The 19332-nt window shown below is 36.5% G+C and overlaps 2 protein-coding genes across 12 annotated transcripts in view; one reads left to right on the forward strand and one right to left on the reverse strand.

The window, feature by feature from the left end:
• Positions 1-13835, reverse strand: part of LOC148655185 (alanine and arginine rich domain containing protein) — a 46871-nt gene extending 33036 nt beyond the window's left edge. For 6 of the 10 annotated variants that reach the window (XR_015941207.1, XM_088645468.1, XM_088645470.1 and 3 more), the window contains exons 1-13: positions 13698-13833; positions 13131-13495; positions 8649-8763; positions 7408-7581; positions 7105-7211; positions 6579-6716; positions 6078-6238; positions 4357-4404; positions 4014-4050; positions 3848-3923; positions 3425-3485; positions 1252-2894; positions 333-492 (exon numbers count right to left, since the gene is read on the reverse strand). Coding sequence is in view for 9 of the 10 variants with exons in the window: in XM_088645468.1 (XP_088501594.1) it covers positions 333-492; positions 1252-2894; positions 3425-3485; positions 3848-3923; positions 4014-4050; positions 4357-4404; positions 6078-6238; positions 6579-6716; positions 7105-7211; positions 7408-7581; positions 8649-8763; positions 13131-13333 (2923 nt within the window). In the remaining variant the exon portion in view is untranslated. Of the gene's footprint in view, positions 1-332; positions 493-1251; positions 2895-2998; positions 3193-3424; positions 3486-3847; positions 3924-4013; positions 4051-4356; positions 4405-6077; positions 6239-6578; positions 6717-7104; positions 7212-7407; positions 7582-8648; positions 8764-13130; positions 13496-13697 lie in introns of all 10 variants that reach the window. The other 4 variants (XM_088645463.1, XM_088645464.1, XM_088645471.1 and 1 more) reach the window with 4 other exon arrangements.
• Positions 13836-14079: 244 nt separating this feature from the next.
• Positions 14080-18120, forward strand: atp6v1f (ATPase H+ transporting V1 subunit F). 2 transcript variants are annotated; one of them, XM_088645472.1, is made up of 3 exons: positions 14080-14221; positions 15981-16139; positions 16896-18120. In XM_088645472.1, exons 2-3 carry the CDS (start codon positions 15982-15984, stop codon positions 17095-17097), a joined length of 360 nt encoding a protein of 119 aa, XP_088501598.1. In that variant the 5' UTR covers positions 14080-14221; position 15981; the 3' UTR covers positions 17098-18120. The 2 variants fall into 2 exon arrangements, with proteins under 2 accessions (XP_088501598.1, XP_088501599.1); XM_088645473.1 differs by lacking the exon at positions 14080-14221 and adding an exon at positions 14718-14806.
• The last annotated feature ends 1212 nt before the right edge of the window (positions 18121-19332 follow it).

A 19332-nucleotide genomic window follows, 5' to 3' on the forward strand; every position in this document is an offset into this window, starting at 1 on the left:
CAGGGATCTCCTATTCTGATCCTGGATAGCCTAAATTCATATGGCTTTTTAGGTCACCAATAAATCACAAATTTCACAAGTTTTGATCACAAGTTTCATTATGATTAATGCTTAAACACCCTTTGGACCCCTATCTTATATTCTAATGATGGGAATAATTGTTGTATTTTTTTCCCCAAAACAGTGAATTAATAATTCAAAGAGGACAGGAAATGTAGGACAGGAATGCCATCTCTTTGAATGTAATAGTAATATGAATGTAATAGAACATATATATTTCGTTGATTTTGTCAGTCTTATTTATGTACTGTATCAATTAGGTTTTTGTTTACCTCTTTTTACATGTTTTGAAGTGGCTTTGCTTTCCGACAGCATCACATCACCTACACTGCCAGATCCTTTCTTTAAACTAGGCAGGTTTTCTAGAACCTCAGCATCAGCTTCCTCTTCACCCTCTTCTTCGTCCTCATCCTCATCCGTTGAATAGTCCTCCTATTACAACCAAAATATAGTTAAATGGGGTTTCCATTCTCAAGATGATCATAGAGATTAAACTAAGGAACATATTCTAACTTTAGATTTGCACAATAAAAAGCATTTCATTATACAAAGTGTGTGTTCTGAATGTATGGAACAAACCACCTAGATACCTCTAGATACTGAATCAGTGGGAATTTCGAATGAGATCATTCAATAATCCAAAACAGGTCTTCTGATGCAAAAGCCAGGTCTAAGGTTAATAATGATTTCTTGCATTTGTGTAGTGCTTTTCGTATTAGTCTCAATTCACTCACCACTGATGCACAACACTCAGGTAGTTCGTTAGGTATCAGCAGACCCTCTTGCATAGCACATCAGGTGGATAAATGGTAAATAACTTCAGCAATCAAATTAAGGGTGGAATTTAGGAAGGCCAAACTCTGTGCAATCCCAAAGTGGATTTAGTATCTGGGTTTAGATTCCTATCTGAAGGATGACACACACAATATTAAAGTGTCTCCGATCAACATACAGGGGTAGTGGGTTAGAAATTCTGGTCCAGAGAAAAGAGTACCACCAGCACTACTTATAGAAACAATATGGATTTCCTTTGGTCTCCTTTCAATTGTATCACTGTACCAATCAGGCCCAAACTTTTTTAGTTATTAAGGAGATAATGAGACCAGGCTACATAGGCTCAAATCTTCTACATGTATTAATACCCCAGGTTTGACCTCTGTTAAAATGTATATATAGATGTATTATTCTGACCTTCATATCTTTCTCCAACATCTGCTTTGGTTCTTTTTCAAGATAAGTTACCATGAGACAAGCTGATCCAGCATCCTGGTGGTGACTTGAGTGTTCTTCAACACAATCAACACTGCATTCAGACTGCCTATCCATATCTAGATCAGCAGAGTGGACCAAATTGGTACCCCCTGCTTTACAGCCCTGTTCTGAGTCACTATCATTCACATTTTTTACTCTTTGAAAAGCTGTGTCTTTTACACCTTTAAGATGTTCTACATCATCCCAGGCTATTGGTTCTGAATCCAGGTCTTCATCAGAATGCTTTCCTATCTGCTTGTCCATTTTCTGCCCACTTTCATCTCTGCTACTATGTGATACAGTGCTCTTGTTATTATTGTCCTTCTGCTGGGCTTGATCAGAGTCCCAAGAATCTTCTTCATTTTCAGATAAATCTTTATTTTCAAGAATTACACTCTTGTTCATGTTAACTCCTGTCTTTTGATGATCATCAGATTCAGCAGACCCTGAATTCGGAACTTTGCTTTTAGATCTTTGATTTTTGTCAAAATTTACTTCAGCTTTATTAACCTTAACAGGTATATTGAGAATTCTATGATTTACATTCTGGATTTCACCCTCTTCTTCCTCTTTGATATTCTTTTCATCATCAATGCATTCCAAATGGTCCTGTATTGTACTGTCTCTGTCTTTTAACTTATCATCATAATCATTTGTGACATCAAATGCAGTCTCATAGTGACTGACTATTAATGATACAGGAACATCATTTGGATGTTTTATTGCATTCAATTTATCTTTAGGCAGTACTTGCTCGTCCATCGAAGCTCCTTCCTCAGAGTCCCAGGAATCATCTAAAGACTTGCCATTTTCTTTGCTTGGTTGAAAAGGTTTCCTTGATTTACTTACTGCTGAAGAATCACTTTCTGCAATACCTCTATGAACAGAAAGCTTTTCAGAATCAAGGTTTTCTTCTTCTGAGCCATCTCTTGACAGAATGACTGAAACAGTCTTTGCTGCTTCAATGTCTATATGTGCTGAAACCATTCTATCCTCTATGGTTTCACTGTTATCCAAAATTGCATCTTTGTCTTCATTTTCTGCAGGATTATTACTTTTTTCCTCATCTGGTATATTGTTTTGACAAGCAACCTGTCCAACAATTTCTTCTGTTCTCTCTTTAAGAAACTCTTTGACTTCAACAGATGAATGTATTCTGTTAGCATCATTACCAACATCAGCTTCAGCACTTTTAACATAATCTCCTCTACTATTACACTGTTTATGCATTTCTTCATCTCCTGCTATGGCTGTGATGCACACACTTGCTACAGCATCTTCCAGATGCTCTTCCTCCCCTTCTTCATCCTCTTCTTCTTCTTCCTCCTCCTCCTCCTCCTCTTCTTCCTCCTCCTTCTCTTCTTCCTCCTCCTCCTCTTCCTCTTCTTCCTCCTCCTCCTCCTCCTCTTCTTCTTCTTCTTCTTCCTCCTCCTCCCCATCGTCGTCATCGTCTTCCCCTTCAACTTCCTCAGAAATGTCTTGAGCTGAGTTCTCACTGACATTATCTTCTTGGTGGTGACTGCTTTTCTGGCTCGTTGTTACATATCCTACACTTTCTTCAAGAATAGCCTCATTATGGTTCTCTTTAAAGCCCAAGAAGATGGTTTGTTGGTGGAAATAAATGAAAAAAGAGAAAAGGATGTTAGAAAAGCCACAAAGATGTAAAAGTTAGCAACAAACACTTTACCTTACTGGAGCCTTGGAGAGGGGTAGAGGTCATCTGAGGAGGTTTGGAAAAGGACTGAGGTGAAGGGTTTGCTAGGTGAAGGGTACTGGAAGTCAGGGGTAAAGTCGAGGGGGGGCAAGAATTTCTCTCAGTTCCATCCTTGTTCTCGTTCTCTGACTCTCCTTCACTCCTCCAATCAGGGGAATCTGTTTTTACTACAGGGTAGGATCTCATGTTACTAATAAAGTACTACACCAAAACATCAAAACTGAGCAACAAACAGTTCCTAGCCAACAAAATGCCTACCATGGTGACCAATATACAAATGTTTTAGTCAATAAGGGTGACAAAAATAAAAAAGTCAAATGTTCAAATGTATCCCAGAAAACACTCAGGTTTTCATGCGCTGAAATAACTATTAAATGAACAAGAAATATAGAAACTTACCATTCTTCCTGCCCTTCTGGGAAGCATTTAGAAGTTTCTTCAGGTTTGGCTTTTGTTGTTTCTATAAGTCAATTATACATGAACATTTTAATAAAAACTGATAGCTCAGTGTGCAGTTACTTATTTTATTAAAATTTCAAAAGCATAACCATACTATACATATACTCAGTACATATACTGTGTTATACTGGTATTTCATATGGGAGAAAATCAATTTAGAGTCACAAAATAGGAATTATATATGAAAATATCCCATATGTACATGCTTAATGTTTCCTTACAAGCTTTCAAGGATCCACATTAATGGTTATAAAAAGGTTTTCAAGTCTTCTACATTATTCAATTGTTTTAAATGTCCTCACTTAAACCTATTTAGATCTTCCTTTATCTGTTTTGAAAAATGTTTTCCATAAGATTTGCCACCTTTGGGCTGAAGTCCAGTTCCTCATCTTCATCCGTGGAGGGCCATGAGTCACCAGCTCCACCTTTATTTGATGCTCTGTAGAATAGAAAACAAAAAAAATAAGCACACTGCATCTGCAAAAAACTACAATAGTTTTTTTTTTAAATAACAGAACTATCTTCTTACCTACTGATGGATGCAGTTTGTGAAGTATCTTCCTCAACTGCAATGAACAATGTAACAAATGTAAATCACACACAAAGTACTGTTATTTAGAGGTATTCTATTTAAATCCAATTAAACTATTATAGCAATAAAACATATTTATGATGGCAAAAATCTGAGCATGGCACTTTAGAAATCAGCTGCAAATGGGCACTAAACTGTATGAGTGACAAGTAAACAGGACTAGATCTATCAGCAACACCAAAGGCTAATACTACGAAAGCCATAAAAACAAATACTAACAGCATAAATGTGAATAATTATGCCTTTTTTTCTAGAAGGAGCCTTTGACTGCTTAAGATACCTTTCCCTTCACCTGCTCCTGACAGCTGCTCTGTAGACTGCTGCAGCTCTAGATCCATTCAGAAGGAAAGGCATGAAGGGCAGATGAAACAACGGGATCAAAAAGTACATTTAAACAAATACAAGGAAAACAAAGTAACAAATGAGCATGGCACCAATTTTTGATAAAAAAGCAAATAATGTCCGATTCAAATGGGATCATTATTAATGGTACTCATGGTGTAAAATGTTTAAGCTTAGGTCATTAAAATATGTAATTGGTATTAAAAGATATCCAAATTTATCAGCATACTTCACATTAAAAAAATTTAAACCAAGGAGCAACAAAGAGTACCCTGAAAAATGCCCCATTTAACCACCCAAGACAAAAATATTACAGGCCATATTCATTAAACGTTTATGGTCATGCTAAATTAACATGTTTTTTCCTACTGGAAAAATCATCTTTCCTGATATGTATTTAAGAGTTAGTAAAAGAGATTTGAATGTTAATTTATCATATTAGGAATTTCCTATTTCAGGAAACTGTGGTCAAATTAAAGCAACATTAGCAAAATTGTATGAATATAGCCCTCTAAAATGAATGAAACATTAGGAAATATTACAGTAAACAAAACTTTTAATATAATACTGAATATGAAAGTAATTTCATTGTCATGCAAACCTGTCAGAAAACAACAGAAACAATCTTTATGCTCCTGCAAAAGCTGTGCACATGAAGCCCAATGTAATATCACACAGCAGTCCAATATTTCTATCGAACAAATACACCACCTTGTGACATTCTTGCATCATTTTGAGTGAAGTATTTTTAAGACTTCAGAAAAAAAAATGTCTTCATCCTTCTACAGTATGTCTGATCTAGACTTTAATTATTTTAAGTTTAATAGCCATTCAACAAAGTAGTCACATACAGTGGTGAAAATGAAATAACAAGGAGAAATATTTCCATTGTTGGGTACACTTCTAAACTCTTTGTCAAATATTAATACAGAATTTAAATCTCTTTTAAACATTATGAGGACATCTTTTCCATATTGATTTTAACTCTAATTTCATGTGAAGAAACTCAAAGAGGAATTTACTATAAACAGGAACTCAGTTAAGTATGACATCTTTTTAAATGCTGTATTCTAGAATACTATTTTTAGAAAAAAAATATTCAAAGTATTTATAGAAAAAAGGTAGAGAATTAAATGTTCTAGTGCCATACATCTGGTCCATTTACTCAAATACACAATTAAATAAACAAATAGAGGATTAGAAATGTAATATAACTGACGGGTAATGAAGTTTTTCAACACATGAAAATAACCAACCTTTGTATTCCTATTCATATTGTAAATGGTTTTCATTTTTTTTATTATTGAAATTATTTTATTTTTTTAATTTGTTTTTTTAGTATTGAAATATACTTAACTACATTCTGTATGGCTGGGTTGGATTAAGTGAGCTATTATAATATCTCACACAGTGAGATATTTTGTTTTGAAAACTGCAAGCATATTTTATTACTGCACTTTTTTCCAGCAGTTGCAGGAACACATGTAGTTTCTCAAAACAGGTAGAAGTTGGTAAAATACAGAACACACAAATCCCATATTTAAGCAAGGTAAAAATCGTGGATTTTCAGTTCTTTCCCCTTGCACTTAAAAGAGAGCAAGGTGGCCAATACAGCTTAAATTAATGGTGATTTCCAAAGGCATACTTCATAAAACCCACCATCTTTGTCTGTAGCTGGCCCCCCCACTGTAAAAGCAGTCTCGAGTCCTTGGGTTGGGCTGTTGAACAAGGGCACCTTCTTCTCTCTGCCCTGTACATAGTGGGAAGGGGACTGCTGGGGTCTTTTCTTCGTCCCATGCTCTATTATTAGATGTGAACAACTGAAAAGCAAAAGGAACAGGATGTTTCTTAGAGATGGAAAGTTAAACGCTTGTGTTTTTTTCAGCTAGCTAGTGCAGCATATAAAAGAAAGGGGCCTTCTGAACCTCTCAGAACTGTGGCATCAACCTTCAACCTTTTGTAGTACATTTAACAGTGCTTACAATGATACATTTTATTTTTTACATTAATTTCAAAAGAATACTTTTAAACAATTAAAAGGTGGATGCAAAATACATGTTTTTCCCTTCCCTTGGAATAATTTATCTTTTAATAACATTTTCCAATAAACAAACTGCTACCCATAATGTGTAGCACTTGTATTATTAATGTAATACTTACGCATGGTGTCCATTCATTACTGAGTGATCATCAGCTGTCCATCCTTTATCGTCCTTTAATGATATATCCGCATTGTACCGTAACAATAATCGAACCATACTAATTTGTCCATTACTTGCAGCAATCATCAAAGATGTCCTAAGGAAGAAAAAAGCTTGTTTACTATCTTATGAGACTTATGTTTAATGTGTTTCTATGTTTCTTTCTATGTCTTTTGTGCTCAATTTTACATTATTACTGTTGTGTCATTTATGATATGCTATGAGGCAAAATACAATTTTGGCAATACAATTGAAATGATCAAAGAATATAGACCTGTTTTAAAATAAAATTTGGTTTGATAAAACAGTCATTATTTACTGGTTTGCAATTAAATACAGAATCAAATTGAAAGTTATATGGAAAATGTGGGTCTGGGCTCCAATCATAGCACTGAAGGGGTAAACAGATTTCTGGTCTTCCTCACACCCAACCTCTCAGGTATTTAATGGAACCCAATATTTGCTTGGAAGCAAGTATTACATACCGTTTTGAATTATCATTAGCATCTACATCTGCCCCTTCCTTTAAGAGAAATTCTACCATCTCGGGATGGTTTTCTGTAACAGCCAGAATCAGGGGGGTACATCCTTCCTAAAAAGAAAACATCTTTTTATCATGCAACGAAAGTGAATAGGGAATGCTCATTGATATGTCTTTAATGTCTTTATATCAATCTATTTTCTGGCTGCTTTTCCTGGTGAACTCCTTGCTTCATGGTTTATTATTTTTTGTTAATTTGATTTAACATAACCCATTCTCATACACACCAATGGGACAAAAGCCAAACCTTGTTTTCAGCATTTATGTTTGCTTTATGCTCCAGTAACTGGGCAGCCATGGAAATGGAAGGGATGAGGGCAGAAAGGTGCAATGCAGTGTTTCCATTGATATCCACAAGGTTTGGGTCAGCATCGTTTTCCAAGAGGGTAACTGCACACTGCTCCTGTTGGCATTGCACAGCCTGCAAAATCAAACAGCAACAGACGAAACAATACACAAGGTCAACACATGTAAGGTAGAAATCTTCATAAACAATATGTTCAAATATATCCGAGCAACATATCCATCCATTTATTTTCTAGCCACTTCCAATTCAGGGTCATGGGGAAGCCTATCCCAGCAAGCACCAGGTGCAAGGTGGAGTACACCCTGGACAGGACGAAAGTCCATCACAGGGCACACACAGACATGTGCGCGCTCACACCACAGCCATTTTTTCCAAAAGCCAATTAACCAATTAACCAGACCACCCGGAGGAAACCTACAGCATGTGAACATGGGGAGAACATACTAACGCCTCACAGACAGCACCCCAGGTTTGGAAATAAACCCAGGACCTCAGCACTGCAAGGCAACAATGCTGCACCACTGTGCCGTTCCTGAGCAGAATATATGTAGTAAAATGTTACTTCCCTATAGTCAACTATGTCATGTAATACGTATATCATTTCAACAGCAAGGAAACCGACCTTTTTTACAGTACATACATGAAAAGTGATGTGAGTATATGTAAATTAAAATGGTATGACTCATTTTAATGTTAAAATTGGAATGTAGTGCACGAAAGGTAGAATTAGGTTCTTCGGACATTCTGCCTGCATATGAATGCCCTGTAACATTAGAATGGATAATAGCACTTTAATTTACTTAGTACCCAAATGTATAATTTTATTATTAGATACCATAACCCTGAACAATGATATTTATTATATTTTTATATATAGTAAGTTTAGTGTTCATTTTCTAACACTTTTCTTAGGCGATACAGGAAATCAAGCAAAGCCAAAAGTTTCTTTTTTTCATCCTTTACTAATACAGATTGGAAATGCTTCTGAAATCATGTTGATGATACAGTGTCATTAATGTGGCATGTCACCAAGGAACTCTTGAATTGGGACATTTTTCATGATGTTACTCTGTCAGCTTTTACTGTACTTTTGATCAAATGCAGCTAAGAAACAAATTGAGTGGATAATATGGTCACCATCCACCAAGTTTAATTTCCAGAACTAGTTTTATACAACGTACCTTCATGAGAGGGGATCGGTTCTGATTGTCACAGAGATTTAATTTTGCTTTGCCTTCTGCCAGGAAACGAACAATATCAGCATGTCCATATGCACAGGCAAGATGTAAGGGTGTTCTGAAAAAGAAGAGAGAAAACAAGGTTATGAAAATATAACTGCATGTTTATCCTATTTCTGTTTTAGAGTAAGATGTCAGTAACATTTAAAATTACTGTAAATTGTGGACATACTGTTTACTAAATGTGCAAAGCCTTTAAACCTCTATACGAAGCTATTATACAGAATATAGTTCTGTTGTTGTTTCTGTGTTGCGTGGATGTTTTATGTTTAGTTCAAGTGGTGAAGTACTTTCTTTTGGTGAGAAACTGCTCCTCATCTATTTGTGTGGTTGGGCCACCAGCAAATAATGGCTGCTGCATGCCACTCAGATGAGTCCTGTCTTATATGTAAAAAATATCCTTTTAGGAATTAAAAAAACTACACACATGAAGAACTGTCTCTGTTTTTTACAGATGTAAATAAGTGTCAGTGTATTAATATGTATTGTAACTGTTGTAGCATCAAACTAAGAACATAAGGCAAAGCTACAAAAATAATCCATCGTTGCAGATGACATAACCCACAAATTAGGTGCAGCAGAACAGTTCAACACTGATGAAACTAACTACAGTATACCAGACCAAATCCTGCAATTACTTTGGAAAGGTGAGTATGGTAAATAACCATTATAAACACAGCTCAGATCCCGGACTCCTGCAGGGTATGTACCCTGTGTGACCAGGAAGGAACAGCAGCGGGAGTTCTTTTAAATGACGACTTTAAAACAGAATCGCAGATTCGAAAAGGCCACTACTCTTTTTCCTTTGTGAACAAGCATCCAAATAATATCGTTTGATGCTGTTCATCAGTCTGATTTAGTGTTTTTAATTACCTACATACATTTTGCTGTTAAACCAAGAAAGCCAAGAATAACTTCAGAAATATAGAATCTCAAAATTCCCATTTAGCAGATTGTGTCTATTAACTCCAAAGTCTATTAAAGTGAAATCATTTAAACTGAGGATTGACTGTAATGTGGTCATTTGCAGCTGTTATACATATAAAAATGATTTATAAATCACCTCTGTAAACCCATGAAAGCTGTACATAGTGATAAAAAAGAAAAAAAGAAAAAAATATACAATAAAAAGCTAAAAATAAAATACAGTCACCAAAAGTCTGAGATTCAGTCCTAGGCTCAGTGAGCAAAGGACCAGTCTCAACTGAACAGAGCCAATGGGAGGCAGTGTAAACATGCAGGAGTTCAGAGAATGATGGAACAGATTACTTAGAGCCTTAAAAGTCAGTAACAAGATGTTTTATTTTATATATGACTTTATAGGCAACCAAAGTAGAGATCTGAATGTAGGAGAGATATGTTGCCAGGGTCTGGTGTGAGTCAGAAGTGTAGCTGTGGTGTTCTGGATACATTGTAACATACTAAGAAAAGTGTTAGGGAGCACACAGGGCAAAGAGTTGCAGAAATCAAACCCTGATGTCATAAATGCATTAATCAAGCACTTAGCATCCAACATTCATAAAAATTGCCTAATGCGCGCTATATTTTTCGGTGAAAAAAGAGATCTTCATACATTTTGTGAAGTGTGGCTCAAAAAATAGAAGGTGTGACTCCTAGATTCCTGACTATGACTGGTGTCGGAATGAGGAAGCCATCCACGTTTATTGTTAAGCTTTCCAGTTTTTTGCTACGCACTAGTAAAATGTATATTTTGTAACTATTTAGCATTAAGAATTTGAAGTCAACTAGAGCTTGATGTCACTCAGACAAGAGTTACATGACAAAGGCTGGAGATCAGAGGGGCAGATGTTTTAATGTAAATCTGAGTATCATCTGCGTAACAACGAAACAGAAGACCATGTTTGCATATAATCTGATCAAGAGAACTCATATAAATTAGAAAAAGCAATGGGCCCAAGACCGAACCCTGTGGCACACCATGATTGACTGGGGCCATAGAAGATTTATGAGGACCAAGAAAACAAAATGCTGCCTGCCAGTCAGATATGAGTGGAACCAGTTAAAAACAGTACCGTTGGATAGACATTATCAATAAAGAATAAATGCACACCTTGATATTAATGGCAGCAAAAACAGTTAAGAACCCAAGTTAGATATTTTAAAACAGACATGGGAATATGAGGTGCACTAAAATGGCAACAATTTTAATAAAAATTAAATAGTTATAATGCAGAAAATGTAAATTCACCGGGCCTTCAAAAAACTGCTGTTAGAAAAGACTATGGTTTTATACCTGAATTTATCAACATTAATCAACACACCTGACTGAGAAAATGATCATATGTGACAAACTGAAGCATTCTAATTATTAGAGCGTATGGCATAGTAATCAGCTGAATACATTCTCTCAGCTATTTAGGGTTTTTTTTCTTTCCCTCCCTTATTCCCACTGCATTCTTCAGAACTTCAGCAACAATGAAGACTGTGTGCTAAAATGTTAACAGTGAGGTTGCAATTAAAATCAGCCATGAACTGAAAAGGTAAGACATAAGATACAACATGGACTCTAGCCATTTTTTCTATTACAGTAAAGTCAATAACAGTTTAATGACAAAACAAAGGAAAGTCTTCAAAAGGAAATAATATTGATGCAATCCTGTCCTAACGCTTTGCTGTAGCAGGTAATAGCTGCTAGCATAGGATGCTTCCCAAGCTGGAGAAGTTAACACAAATCATGGAAAGCAGGGTACCAAAGCTGGCTAGCATAGCTCAGAAACACTGCATTGCCTAAGAGAACTACACTTCCCAGAACCCCACTCAGTGACTTCCTGGGGTGTGTCTACATTGCAAGTCACTAAGATGCCTGCAAGTTGTGACATTCTGTAGGTCCCACCAGGCACTGGTAGTTTCACTGGCGGTGGTCTGTGTAACTGGCGCACGCTGACAATCAACTCAAGTGGGATCCCTTACTTACAGGTTTATTTTTTTAAAAATGAGAAAATAAAATGGAAGGGTTTCCAGACGTTTTGTCAGGATGGCACAGGATACAAGTACTATAGTACAGCTGATAACAGGGAACTAACTACCAGTCCACACAAGGATGCTACTCCCATCTCCTGTCCAACAACTGTGACACCTAGTTACTGTACATACTGTAGGGTAATCCAACTCTGGACATTGTCCAGTGGGTTTTATAGGAATCTTTAAAACTCCAGCTTCTTTAGGAATAAGGTAAGTCTGCAACTTGGCTAATTAGGTAAATTCAATGAGGCGATTAAGGCCTAAAATAGAAAGCAAATGACCAAAAACCTTCTGGTTCTCTAGGACTGGATCTGTACACCAGCTACAGAGCAATTTCTAAAGATGTACAAAGTGGAACCTGTAGCATACTCAAAACTGCATGGGATCCGCGTAAGTTTTTACATTTATTAGAAAAATATTTAAGTACCAATTGGCCCATTAACGTTCATTTGAATTCACATGAATTTTCTAAAACCTTCTTCACATGTATCTTTGAAGAACATTAGTTTACCATTAGAATAAATTTATCTACAAATGTTCCAGAGGATGCTGATGCAAATTGCAAGTAAAATAAGTGGAGGATGACATTTGATGTTTAGTGGTTATCCTTTTAAAGATCCTATCGGATCACTTATTACGTTTAGAAATATTTGCTGTAGCTTAGTTGCTATGGCAAGTACACTATACTGTATATCAAATTAATGCTCAGCCTAAAACTAGAAATAGGACTAGTTCTGGCATATTTGCAATACAAATGTGACCCAAGTTAAAAATGTTATTAAATGTATATTTTAAATAACAAAATGTCTTTATGTAGCGTTACAATTGAAAAAATTAATCAATTCATTTTTTTAAATAATAAACAAAATGTGATATTACAAAGATTAAATGTGAAATATTTGCCACTCCAATTAAATGTAATTTTGAAATAGCAAGCAGGCCTTTGCCCTGTAATCCACACTGCAACAGAAATAATAAACTACCATTTTACAGTGCTATCAAAAACTCTGCAGCTTACCTCCACCAATAAAAACAGACCAAAAGACAGACAACAGTTAATAGCATTTACAAGTGTATAACAATTACACCAGAAAGAACATGAACTAAAAGCTGCACAGGAACAAGAGGGGTAGGACTTAAGACCTTGGGCTCATCTAGCTTGTTCGGATGATTGCAACCATTGTAAATCATGTGCAGGTTAGTGTACATCCCATTTTATAGACATTTCTGGAGACAGGAATGAATTTGACATATTTCCCTAAATGTGAAAGAAAACTGGATTTATAAATCAACAGAAATACAGGATAACAGGTCTTGATACGGGACAACACAATACCTAACACATATTGAATTTGTTAGCAATGTTTCATTACACGATACAAACAAACTGTTTCAGAGTGCTGTTTTCTCAGGAAAGCTGTCTAGAGAGAAAATGAAACTTACCTGTTTTCTTTATCCAGCTGATTGAAATCATGTTTCTTTACAAGTTGTTTGAGCTTAGTCAGATCCCCTGTAGAAGCAGCCTTGTGTAGCTTTCCTAGATCTTTTTCCTTTAGCTCATATCCAGCAGACAGCACACTCCCCGTGTCAGACGAATTGGGAGAAAACCCCTTTTTCTTCTTCGCAAAGCTAAATATCTTCTTCATCGTGAACTGTTTCGAGTCGGACAAGGGATGCACGACTTCATCGCCCTGCAGTGTCCAGGCGTTGTTCACTCAGGTGCAAAAGAAGATTCACCTTGGGCGTCTTTTCCATTCCAAAAATAAACCAGATAATCGGATAAGGATAATGATGTCAAACTCATGAGTCTAGCAGAATGAGAAATAACACGGCGATTTATTGATTCTATTTTATTTTAATAAAATACATACAGTAAATATGCCCTGAGCAATTAGGATGTCTGATTATAATAGCATGTTTGCGATCACTGTGTCCTGTATCCCTAAGACCACATACTGTACATAAATACAATTTCAGGGCATAACATGCAAGGAGAATAATTTTCCTTACCTTATCAAATCGGGGTTCCGGTGAAAAATGGTCGACAGTGTAAAAAAGACAGCAATCGCCTCATTTGGAGTTTAGTCGTTATCAGTAGTTAATTTACACCATACTCCCATAGCTGCACAATTCGTGTACCACCAACAGCAGCAGCGAGGGCAGGAGCTCAATTTACAGAGTCTGTAACCAAGGCAACCATGCCGTGCATCTAAAAACAGAACAGGATGGGGGGTTTAACAGCCTGGCATTACAAAAACAACGAAACGGGTTTTCTCGGTTCGTATAACCGACGGCCACAATATCATCCGAACATATCATTGATCAAACTAGACTGGGAATCGGCTACGACAGGTCTTGTCTCCCCTGGCAGTGTTGGTGCTCCGAGTCTGAATAATTCATCGTCATCTACAACCGCGACATTTGAATTTATATCCAAGGTGTCAGGTGAGATTCAGCGTATAAAGAAGTCACGACGTTATACGAGTGTAACCTGACTTGGTGAAAAAACAGCAAATTATACTCGTCTGTACGAGGTAAGATCACCATTCTTCCACTACTGTACGTAAATTTCTTATTTCGGATTCACAGACAACGAATTGCAAAAACGTGGCAGAAGTCTCAGTTTTGAGCGGAATATGCCAAGGTATGACACCAAATACAAACACCGAAAATCAGTACTTTCCAATCGGGTCATTCTATCATTGCAAAGATCTTGAAAGTTTCCCATTTTCAAAATTTCAATCATAGTCTTTGCAAAAATGAATACAAATATAGTTGTTGCGTAACTATTTAACCACACAGCAAACTTAAAAACAACATGGAGAATTAAAAATATGATCTTTTTTATTAGAAAAATCTAGCTTTATATACCTTGCCGTTAACTCTGATCATTCGTGGGAATATAAAAAAAAACATTCTCATAGCGTCAAAAATACATGCTCTTCATATGTCTTTTGAAAAAAAAGCAATATATAACAAACCTAATCAATACAAATCTTTCCCAAATCCATTACTTCACTTTTCTCATAGTGACCAACTGGCATTGCACGTTGCGTGGGGACATAGTAACATAACTGTGTGACCGGCGGTGATCGCATCCAATCCAGTGCGTGGGATCGGTGAGCGCTCGCCCGTTCTCCAATAGTTCACAGGCTAGAGTGCTGTGGCATAGAGAAGACCCGCCCACTACGTGCAAGTGTGGTTGAAACAGCATCCCTACTAAGGGTTCAGTCTTCTCTGAGCAACTGGTGGTTTGCAATGCTTGGGTTTGGGCGACGGAGCAGATCATATTACACTTTCATTAATAATAAAAATAAAAACAACAAGAAGAAGAAATCTAAAAAATAACTGCATTCTGTCACCCCCCACCAAAGTGTGACCCTTTTCACTTAAACGCCCAATCGGTCTTTTAGCTCGTAGAATACATATTTCAAAATCCTTTGTTTTTAGAGAATGTCAGTGAGCACTGCCAGATCTCCAAGTCCAGCTACGTTACCCTTTTAAGATGGGTACCGTAGATGTATCGTCTTAGTTGCTGGGGCACACTGTTGACCTTCGATCAAATTCAGTTTAGTTTTTTTATTACATTTTCAATATAATGACGCAGTAATATAATGCAAAATCTTGAAAATGTATAAAACAACTGTGTGTAGTAATGGTGAAACTGTCCTATACTCTCCCATCTGAGCTGTTTGAACTCAGACCCTTTTATTCCCACCACTGCACAGTGTGTGTGTATGGGGGGAGGGGTTATGAGTGACACAGAAAACCCAGTATTTCAATATTTTAACGAATATTGCATTTGGCAATTAATCCAAAGTTTTTTCCGTAATGTCTTAGTTCACACATACTGTAAATTCGCTTACGTCAGCGCTCTAACATTGGACAATGCTGACAAAACTCACCCACAGGATGATTTTAGTCATTTTAAAATGGTTCTAACACTTTGTAAAATAGGCCTAGGTCTATATTTAATACATGAATTAGAGGTCCTTCTTAATACTTTTTCCGTTAGCAAAGCTCCCTCCAACGCCAGGGAAAGGACAATGGAAACATCTCCATGACTGGATTTTTATCTAGTGTTCCAGGTATCGATGGTCGTTAGCGTCGCTGAGTGTGATGACGTAATTATCCCGTGACTTGTCAGGAAAAAGGAAGTACGGCGGGGTCAGCTGATCAGGCGTCGTTAACTTGAGATTTTTCAGGTGTTCCGTTTATCCTGAAGAGAGTATAACCGAAGAAAGTATTGTCAGACTCCTCTGTGAAATAGTCAGGCATACGTTTTTTGTCCAGCATGGCAGGACGAGGCAAGCTGATCGCGGTGATCGGAGATGAAGACACCTGCACCGGATTCCTGCTCGGAGGCGTTGGAGAGCTGAATAAGAACCGTAAACCCAATTTTCTGGTGGTCGAAAAGGACACAAGCATCACCGAGATCGAAGAGACCTTCAAGTGAGTTTGAGCTGTCCTGATTTAACAATGCCGACGAGACACATATATATATATTTAATATAATTCAAAATATTGTGTTGCAATAAGTGTGGTTAATAATTTAAAACACTGGCCATGACTGTAAGATCAGCATGGGGGAAATGATAATTTTCTTGGTTTTGATGATAGCCTTTTCTTACATATCGCTAAAGACATGCTCGAAAATCCATTTGCACAAGGTCAAATTTAAAATAGAAATGACATTTCTGTTAGTTAGTAGAAGACTTAAAAGTAAGTCTGCTTGAAAAGACTACATCTGCAGAGCAATAACGGTATCGTTAATGTTATGTTCCAAGTTAAATACCTGAGACCTGCAAGTGTCATGCATTACGGTCTAAATACATTTTAAGTTGAGCTTAAACTTTTGCAGAGCGTTATGTTTGCAGTATAAAAATGCAAGTGAATCGTTTTTATTCTAATACATCTGGAATAATGACACATCCTCAGTTCCTCCTTTTTTCCTTATTTTAAAAAACGCAGCGGGCACGCAAGCCTTCACGTGCTTCTGTGTCAGATCGCCACTGCTGTGTGTGAGGTAGTAGGCTGGAGGTTGATGGCATGTTGTTTCTGTGATAATTTGTATGCAATTTGCATGTGTTCCTCATGATTAATCATTGCAGTCATATATTCTGCATACAGAGTGAGGCACAGAATGTGCTCGTGTTTTTCAAGATTGTATCCCCCTGAGTAACCCCTCTTTTTTTCATCTTTTTCTAGGAGTTTCTTGGCTCGAGATGACATTGGGATCATTCTGATCAACCAGTTCATTGCAGAAATGATCCGGCACGCTATTGATGCTCACATGCAGTCTATCCCAGCTGTGCTTGAGATCCCATCTAAGGAACATCCCTATGATGCTTCCAAGGACTCCATTTTGCGCAGGGCCAAAGGCATGTTCAGCGCAGAGGACTTCCGGTAAACCTCCCCGAAGAGGCAGAGGATGTCCTGAAGCAGATTATAGCTTGGAAGAAGAAAGTTCACAAAACCTTCTCTGCCATTCTTATTTTATTTGTGTGTCATTTTCAGAATTCCATTCCATGCAGGAGAATAGTGGGAAAAGGGGAAGAGGGATGAGACATTTCCATACAGATCTGTTCTATCTTAATTTTAAGGATGAAAATATTTGGTCCTGTATAAAACAGTACTTGGTCATGCAAGTTTTATTTATTTTGGCTATTTCTTTATGTCATATGATGTGTGTAATTGTAGGAGATAGCTGGTACATTTCGTCTGGTAAAAGTCAAGTTTTGTTTTAGGCAATTGTATCTTTTTAAAATTGTGATTTTGAATTTAAGTGTCAACATCGGTGGGGGGGGAAGAAAACTGCTGTTTTTAGTGGTATGTGAGGTTACGGTTGTGTAGGTTTGTGACTGATACAGTACATGATTCATTCGGGTAAGAAGATCTGCTACACATTCATCCTCTCCCATTGTATCCTGAGTCATTCCTCCCAACCCCCTGTCCACAGTGTTCGTAGTTAGGTCTTCCTCCGTGTTCCCAGCTTGTCAGAGACATCAGCTAGGTGACTACAAACAAGTTTGCTTGTTTTAACCACAAACAGCATTCAGCAGTGTTACTGGTGTGTACCAGATGGTAAAGGACTCTGAACCTGTTCATTCCTGACAGAAGTGGATTGTGTGCTATAATAGACAAAGAGGCACTGCTTTGAATACTGCCACTGGGTGTGTGTGGCGGTGGAGGGGAACATGTTTATGGTGAAAGTTATGAATTTGGACTTTTCTGCTGTTGTTGAATCTGCTTCTATTGGGCATTACAAAAGGGTCTGCATATAACCAATATTATAGAAGAACTATAGTAATAATTTATTAATTTAAATGGATGTTAAGACTGCATTTTGTCCTTACTGGATATGTAATGTTTGTGAACTTGTTACCACAATGTATAGAAATGTAACATCTCATTATAAATGTTTAAAAAGCTGTTTGTGTGAATTTTATTCTGTGTAGAATTTTAAATTGTTAAAGTATATTACAAGTATGAAAGTGTATTTATACTGACAATATTATGCATTTGAGTTATATTACAAATGTAATTACAGTAGGATTATTTTGTTTTCTTAGCACTTCAGTGTTGTTAATGAACAACATGATATTTACAATTAATCCTTCTAAAGTTAAAACAATTTCAAGATCAATGCAGGCATAGTTTTCACATTGCTACATCAATATTTAGAATGACATTAAAAGATAACTATTTTACAAATTTCACAAAACCTTCAAAATATCTAGAGAGATTCCTATTAAACTGATACATACAGTACACTATAAAAAAAGAATGTCAGACCCCCATCAATAGAAGTGAATTAATGACAATTGCATCATTTTCAATATGGACATATTAGACATTTAAGATTATTTTAGTTCAAATACACTTTTTATGCACTTTTGAGTGTATGCTGTTGGGAATTGATACAAGGCAGAGTTTAATTGTATTTACATTCTTTCAAAATGATTTCTCTACATATGTTTTCTTGAAACCTAGTTAATGATGGATTTGGAAAGTTAATAATTTGTCTGTTTTCACTGGATTAGGCACACCTTACATTCACACATTGGTATAAACATTAGGGTTTTAAGGATGTTCATTTCTTTCCACCTCATTGGCTTTTGTGGGTTTGTGTGATTCCAAATATACCAATAAAAGAATACTTATTTACTAAATAGGATGGATTAAATTGAATTACTTAAATTCAGCTAATAGAGATCCAAGGTACTAGTCTCAGTCATTTATGAATGTTAAAGGGAATTTAGGGAAGATGCTATTGTAAAAAGGCTAATGGTGAAATGTCAGTTCTTCAGTTATATATATTGTATTGTTCATTTTGTATCAAAATATATGATCCCATAGCTGCAACATTTTCCATACTTATCAATCTTTTCACTACAATCAACACAGCCTTCTTGTTCACAGTTATCTTAACTGCCCACAGCATGACAGGTACCCTTTGTTGCCACACATACTGCTCGATTACCTGCACATATATATCCTTTATCATGAATATGCCATTTAAAAAAATGGACATTAATGCAGAAGTATCTAGCGATCATTTTTTTTTACTGTAGATACACATCAGCAGGACAGGAAAAAAACTTGTTAAACATTTCAGGGAACACATCACCGCTGTGATCCAGCT

This window comes from Lepisosteus platostomus, chromosome 9 (genome assembly GCF_059453375.1).
Source record: "Lepisosteus platostomus isolate fLepPlt1 chromosome 9, fLepPlt1.hap1, whole genome shotgun sequence".
In the NCBI taxonomy this organism is placed as follows: domain Eukaryota; kingdom Metazoa; phylum Chordata; class Actinopteri; order Semionotiformes; family Lepisosteidae; genus Lepisosteus; species Lepisosteus platostomus.